The 7,728-nt window shown below is 41.7% G+C and overlaps 1 protein-coding gene across 2 annotated transcripts in view; it reads right to left on the minus strand.

Annotated features, from left to right (window-relative positions):
* Positions 1-3,599, minus strand: part of THOC1 (THO complex subunit 1) — a 54,121-nt gene extending 50,522 nt beyond the window's left edge. The window contains exons 1-3 of one of the 2 annotated variants that reach the window (XM_025886485.2): positions 3,260-3,599; positions 1,051-1,124; positions 897-957 (exon numbers count right to left, since the gene is read on the minus strand). In XM_025886485.2, coding sequence (XP_025742270.1) covers positions 897-957; positions 1,051-1,124; positions 3,260-3,313 — 189 coding nt within the window. In that variant the 5' untranslated portion in view covers positions 3,314-3,599. The remainder of the gene's footprint in view (positions 1-896; positions 958-1,050; positions 1,125-3,259) is intronic. The other variant, XM_025886483.2, reaches the window with a different exon arrangement.
* Between the last annotated feature and the right edge of the window lie 4,129 nt (positions 3,600-7,728).

Here is a 7,728-nt window from a genome sequence, read left to right on the forward strand (position 1 = left end):
AACATGTAACTGACTAGGTCTGAAGAAGAGGAAAAAAGTGAGTTTTGATAGAGAATTGTTCAAAAGAAAGGACACTGTATTATGGCCATTAAAAAAGGATCTAGCTTGGGCGCCTGGGTGGCTCAGTTGGTTGAGCGACTGCCTTCGGCTCAGGTCATGATCCTGGAGTCCCGGGATCGAGTCCCACATCTGGCTCCCTGCTCAGCGGGGGGTCTGCTTCTCCCTCTGACCCTCTTCCCTCTCGTGCTCTCTGTCTCTCATTCTCTCTCTCTCAAATAAATAAAATAAAATCTTTAAAAAAAAAAAAAAAAGGATCTAGCTTCTTGGGACACAACTCTCACTTGACCAAGAATAAACTGCTGAAAGTTTTCCCTTTTCCCTTCCTTTGGGTGCCCCACTAATGGTAAATAAATTCAGAGTTTTCATGTGTAGGTTAAATTTTTCTACTGAAGTTGGATAGGCTTTGGTTATTTTTGTATACTAACTGATGAGGTTGCCACAGGAAAATGAGGGCATGGAATCCAATTCCCATGCTGAACATCCTTGGACTAGACCTTCACGCTACCAAAGGTGGGTCACTGTTTATAGAGCAATGTGAGAGGGTCCACCTTCAAATTCTAGTTCTGGCTCAGGAAAATCTCATATCAACTTTTCTTATATTCACTTGGAGAGAGCTCATTTGTTAAACCAAACCCTTAAATTGCACTTGGGCTGTCAAAATCCTTAACTATTACATAACTCCTATACTATGATCAAGTCAGCTTTCACAAGGTAGCAAGCTCACTATAGAAAAAATAATCTTGTTTAAATATCCATTCTGAGAATAAAAACAATTTAAAAAATAACACTGATTAATTTAGCAGCCAAATTTTAAGAGTAAAGAAAAACATACTTACAATTTCTTCTTCTAGAACACCTCTGAAAGCTTGGTCAAGGGTACATTTTTTTTCATTTTCACTATTAAAAACAAAAGACACCTACATTTTTTAAACAGCTCAAGGTAAGTATAAAGATCTTGGCAAGTGTATTTCGTGGATATCAATGCCTTACCTGCCAGGTAATTGGCTGAAGGTACTCAACAATGGCTTGATATTTTTGTTGTTCAGGGCCTCTCTGGTAGACTTCTAGAAAAATAAAAATAGTATGTAAGTGGAAAGACAACACTCGTTAATATTATGTTCAATTGGAAATGCTTATACTTGGAAAAAATTACCTATCAGTCATTACATCAGTAATTCTTATTCAAATACCACTAAATGATACAGATCCTAATCACTTTAAACTTGACAAGAGCTTGCCAACTAGATTTTCTCATTCCAGGCTTTCCCTCCTACCATTTCTTTAAATATCACATTCATGAGAATATTCTGCCCTTTTTTAAATCTCCAAATGGCTCCTTATTTACAGGCTTTGGTTTTAAAATTTCATAGCCCCCTCTCAGGTCCTTAATGTTATCTCCCTCAGTCTATCCAACCTTCTTTCCCACAACCGCCTAACAGTCTCCACTAAGGTCTAGCTATTTTTTTCATTATTTTCTATCAAGTTAATTCTAGTGTATTTACTCACTGTTCTTCCCACCGGCTCATGCAAATTCTATCCATTCTTCAAGACCCATCTCAAGCCCCACCTTCTCTAGTTTGCTCAGCCCAGTCCCTGACACAGTCCATATTGAATACTTGTTAACTGTCTTAGTCATAATTCAAAGCCAAAACAATAAAAAGGGATTTTGGCTCAGTAGGTAGAGCATGTGATGCTTGATGTTGGGATTTTAAGTTTAAGCCCCCCTTTGGATGTAGAGATTATTTAAAAATAAAACCTAAAAAAAAAAAAAATGAAAGACAAAAATATTGCAAAGTCATTCATTCTGTGGAAATTCACATGCACTTGGAAAGTCATCTCATTACCCCCAGGAGTCTGATTTACACTGGAAATGTCCATTCCCAATTCTGCCAAGAGTAGACAGTATAATCTTGGGCATATCTCCTTATCTCTTTGTGCTTCAATTTCCTCTTAAATAAGGGGGCTGTCGTAGATGCTTATTACTAACAACAGTGGCATCACTTGGGAACTTGTTAGAAATGCAGACTTTCAGGCTCCATTCCAGACCTACTGAACCAGAATCTCCAAATGATTCCACTGCACACTGAACCTTAAGAAGCACTGCGCTAGATGATCTCAAATTAAACGGTCCCATCCGGGACTAATATGATACTGGATATTTCTAACAGTTACTCTTAGCAGAATTTCAGAGCACCAGGGATTACAGAAAGAAAACGACTCTAAAGACATAAACAACATATAACCTGATTAACAAACAAACCCTCATTGTATGGGATAAAAAAAATAACGTGCACACAAGAAAACTTTTTATTCTGGCGTCACTAGAACTAGGTAAGCACAGTTAAATATCTGAGTAGTTTGAATCATGACTTGAAATATTGGCGCAAATGCTAAAAACAAATACAGGCAAACAACTTAAAACTGGGTTCTTCATGCTCTGATGGGCAACATAAAAAGAATACTGGGTCTGAAGTCAGAAAACCAGCGAAGTACATCACCTTACTTCTGGGGGGGGTGTGGTCTCAAGTTCTATCTCATCTACCAGTATTAACAGAACTTTGCCTACTTCACTGTGCTATTCTAAGAGTTAAGGTAACACGAAAACACTCTCTAAGGCGTTTCCCAAATGCTCAAACTACTCTTCCTCATTGTGTAAGAATAAAATGACATCCGACAACAATTCCCAAGCTGATCTGTTTGCCTTTTCCTACTTAGGATCTCCTCGTTAATCTCTTAGGAGTCAGACACCGAGGGTTAAAGGGTGGTGAATGAGCGGCCGGAACTACCACCTGGCGGCTAAGGAGGCGGAACCGGCGCCAGTTCTCTGGGCTAAAACCACTCGCGCCCTCACCCTTAAGCAATTTTGGAGACACCTGTCTGGCAAGCGAGCACTGCAAAAGAGCTCGACCGCACCGGAGGTAGTCTGCGGCTGAGTCCTCCACGCGGGCCACAAAAGCGCCCAGAACGCCGGGTTCAGAGACCTGCGGGCAGAAGGACGGCGGCGGACAGCACACGACCCACGGAAGGGGCAAGTAATGCGTCTTTCCCACCTCCCAGCCCCCGACGGGGCCGGGCACCGACATCGCGGCGTACACACCTCAGTTCCCGCTTTACCACAGGGCAAAATTCGAGTATTTTCAGGGAGACGAGGAAAAAGATAGAAGCGGGTTAAGGCCCCACCCTGCCACCGTCCACTCACCGTAAACCGCGTCCGCGCTTCAGGCAAACTGAAGAGCGGCGGCGTCGGAGACATCTTCTCGGCGGCGCGTGCCCGCCACCGCGCTGCGGCGCCCGCCGATGACGTTAAGCGGGAGCAACGAGATTGCCGTCTCCGTGCGCGGCTAGAGCGGCCTATGAGCCGAGGGGTGGGCCCGCTGGCCTCTGGGAGCTACTGTGGTGAGAGTTCAGCCGGGCGTTGGAAGGCTGAGTCGGCCACACTATGCGAAGTTCGGATTCGTGGAGAACCCTAGGGTGACAGCTTATGGGCATCCTCGCCCTGTAAGCTCGGTGCTGCCTGGCGGGAAATAGGCCGGGACGCGCACCAGCGGTGATTTTCCTGCTTAGGGGAAGCCGGGTGAATGACGGCTAGTAAGGCTTACTGAGTCGCGCGGGAAGGTAACCGGCCTGGGAATCCAGGGCAGGTGGGTTACCTGGAAGTGCCCCACGCTGGGAAGTGTTGGCAGTGCCCGTGATTTCAGTCATTCTTCCCGAGGGAGTGGTCTTAGCTACCGCCTTGCTGAGTAGTTCATGGACCCTGTAGTTCACTGGGCTCTGTGGCTTAGGAGCAGTTCCCTCTTCTGTGAAATAGAAACAATGCTGGTTTCACAGGACAGTCGAAAAGCGCGAATGAAATAATGAAAGCAAATGTAGCTTCTCTGGGAATATGAGTATCATTATCAATATCTTAGTATCCGTTAACTTTGCTGCACATAGAAGCCTCTGCTGAAAGAAAGACCGAAGAGGAATGCAGTACTCGGCGCTCGTTTGAAAATGGGTGGCACTGCGTCCACGGTAGAGGCACCCGTTGCAAAATCCTCTTCTCCTTAGCAACTTCTCCCTTGTCTCCTGACTGGAGAGGCTTGACCAAGGAAAAGCCAAGAGGCAGTAACTTTCTCAGTTGGAATTATGCTGTGGGGAAAGCAGCACTGACCTAAACGCTCTTATTCCCTTCCATGTGTACCTTCTCCCTTCGTGGACATCTAACGAGAATACAGGAAGTTTAACCAAAAGATAACTTTGCATAGTCTTGCCCTTAAGTGGGAATTGTGAACAATGGTGGCTACTTGAAGCATTACAGTCTTCTTTAAAATTAACAGAATCATTCAGGTTTGTATGACTTAAATTCCAAATTGGCTGAAAAACCTGGTATTAATTGATTTAACAGGTAGCTGATGTAATAGGATTATTATTATATTACAGATGATTATTAACTATCTGGAGCACAACTAAGACCTGAGAGGTAAATAAATTTCTCTTTTTTACGAGAATCCAAACATAAGAGCTGGAGTTTCTTGACTCATTCACTAAATCCCAGTGACTTAGAATTTTGTTTATTCAGCAAACATCTGTTAGGCACTTTGTACACAGTGGACAGTATTTGGTGAATGAATAATAAATATTTGAACAAATGTTTGAATGAACAGAATAATATAGCTTAATTCTTTTTTGAGGAACTCTAGTTGACCTAAAAGAAATAACCACGGTATACAATTTATATCATAAGTAATTTAGATAATAGCTGCTATAAGTGATCAAAAGAGAATCAATACCATATGTGGTGGTCAAGGAACCTTTGTGGAGAAGACAGACTATGAGCTGGACCTTGAAGGATTCCAATAGATGTAGGTAGGAGTAGCAAAGAGTGAATAGGAGAAACCTTCCCAATGGAAGGAATGGTATGAGCAAAAGTGTGGAAGGGAGAAGGCACAGTGAAAAATAGCCACTTATTTTGACTATAACATTCTGCACAGAAATAGGGCTGAAGAGTCAAGCTGGAACTAGATTGTATTAATGTTTGAAACCAAAGAATGTTAAGGGTTTAAAAATGGCTTTTATAGGGGGCACCTGGGTGGCTCAGTCAGTTAAGCGTTTGCCTTTGGCTCAGATCATGATCCCAGGGTTCTGGGATCGAGCCCCGCATTGGGCTCCCTGCTCTGCGGAAAGCCTACTTCTTCCTCTCCCTCTGCTGCTCCCTCTGCTTGTGCTCTCTCTCTCTCTGTCAAATAAATAAATAAAATCTTTTTAAAAAACAGCTTTTATAGCAAGTTATTACTGGCAGTATATTTTGGAGTGAAGAGAGAAATGAACATGTTTTGCTGCTAATGAGTGAAGCAACACCAGATGGAAGAGTAAGAAAAAAAAGTAATCATCAGGTGACAATGGAGAGTTATTGTTTAATGAGTGCAAATTTTAGCTTGGGATGATGACAAAGTTCTAGAGATGGATAGTCATAATGATTGCAAAACAATGTGAATGTACTTAATGTCACTGAAGTGTACACTTAAAAATGATTAAAATACTAAATTTTATGTATAATATACCACAGTGAAAATTTAAAAAGAAAACCTGTTTTTAAAAAGGCAGCAATCTGGTGCTAGATAGCTTAAAAAAGGCAAAAACATCAAAAACATTGGTATGATCTTGAGAACTCAGGATAAGTTTATATTCAATAAGGCCAAGAAATAGAGAATGTATTTTTGAAAGGTGTGCATCAAAAAACATTATAGCAAAAATATTTTAGCATTTAGATCATGTTAATAAATGCTTTATAATTCCAAATGCACTTGACATGTAGTACCGCATTTGATCCTCTATATGATATTTTGAGGTAGGTAGTACAATTATCCTACAATTATTTCATCCATGACGACGCAAACTCAAAAGGATAGGGTTCCTGATAGAGGCAGTCAGCAAAATAAGACCATCCAGGAGTTTTGATTCCAAATTCGTGCTCATTACACTATGTTATATTGTCACAAGTAATGCTCAAGTTTTAGTGAGTACCTCCTTATGACACTTTCTTGTAGTATTTCTATTCCCTACAATAATATTCCACATAATTATATAACAGTGAGAAAACAGGTTCATCTGTCCTAGCTCACATGGCTAGAGAAAGCTAATTTGGGATTTGGGCCGAGCTTTAATCCCAGAGCCTGTATTCTTCTCAAGTCTTAACTCTTGAATCATTACCAAGCCACAGGCCTAATTATTGTCCCATAAATTATTTCCCTATAGTCGGATAAAGGTGAGGATCATATTGTCATAACAAAACATTACGAGTTTTCAAAAGTATGTAATAACACTCAAAGGGCAGACATCCAATGGCACATAACAACTTCACTTACAGTTATTGAGCACCTGTTTTTCTTAGCAAGGTAAAGTGGACCAGGGACTGCTTCTCTCAGCAAATACCCTCCAATGAGGTTTAGATAAGTTCGAAGCATTCACATCACAATTCCCCTTCTTTTCTTTGGTATACTGTCACTGGGATTCAAGTTACCGTTGGAGTGATGACAGAAAAGGACCAAGGAAGCAGCTTCGTCTTCTTTGTTCTGGTCTTTATCCTCTAGTCTGGGCCTAAGGAAATGCTCACCAGTTACATTAGGATGTTGGATTGTAGCTTTTGCTGGTTCAGGTTCTGGACCCTGCCATCTTTCCCTTTCTCTTTGTAACTTGAGTGGATTGAAATAGAGAACTGATGTTTGAGAGGAAAAAGCAAAAAGAATGAGACTCCTGCATTTGGTGAGGAGTGGAACTGTGAAGAATAAAAATGGAAGAGAGATGGCACTTTGTACATATTTGGGACTTAATTTTTGTGGAAAAAGGGGAATTATATGAAAACTTTGTGTGGCTACTGTACTTTTTATAGGGTGTTGGCAATTTTCAAGCATTTTATATTGTTCATATTGTACTAGTCATTCGATACATATTTATTGAGTGCCTACTATCTACCAGGCACAAGTACAATGTTATTGGATTATATATGTAGTATTTTATTAAATTGTAAGTCCTGTAAATGTCATTGTCTAGTGTACATTGTAAAATCCTGTCTGGTAAGCTTGGTTGGACCACACAGGTGAGCATAATTCAAGGTGAGAATAGAAGTCACAGAAATGGATGAATGGATGACTTCTTGCCCTGCAGGGTAAGCCTAGCTTCCCTCCAGGGTTAGGCAGAGATTTTGCCTGAAATCGTACCATTGCTTGGCTTGTTCCCCTTTCCTGTCCTGATTCTCTCTCTCCCTCCCTTACTGGCTTCTCCTGACAGCACCTAAATGATTTGCCCACAAATTCTCACCATAGGGTGTGCTTCTGAAGTTTCTGACTATGTTAATTTGGGTCTACCAAGAAGCAGACACCAGCACAGGATTAGTGTGCAAGAATTTGTTATGAAGGGAGCAGAAGTAGGCAGAAAACCTCTGGTCCACAACGTGGGATGATACCTGTAGGAGGAGAGAGGGAAGGAAAGAGGCATAGGTAGGAGTTTCTAAGTGAAGTGCAACTCCAAGAAAGGTCTGACCTTGCCAATGAGGAGGTCCTTACGTCAAACTTCTTGTCAGAAGAGTCTTGCAGTTTTCCAGAATGAGCCTGAACTAAGACCTCTGCCATGCTCAGTCATTGACTAGAAGCAGCCCTCGGAAAGTCTGGCCTCCGTGCCAGCGTGGTGGAT

The sequence above is a fragment of the Callorhinus ursinus genome, unplaced genomic scaffold (genome assembly GCF_003265705.2).
Source record: "Callorhinus ursinus isolate GAN/ISIS: 27379988/994484 unplaced genomic scaffold, GSC_fseal_2.0 scaffold11, whole genome shotgun sequence".
Lineage (NCBI taxonomy): Eukaryota > Metazoa > Chordata > Mammalia > Carnivora > Otariidae > Callorhinus > Callorhinus ursinus.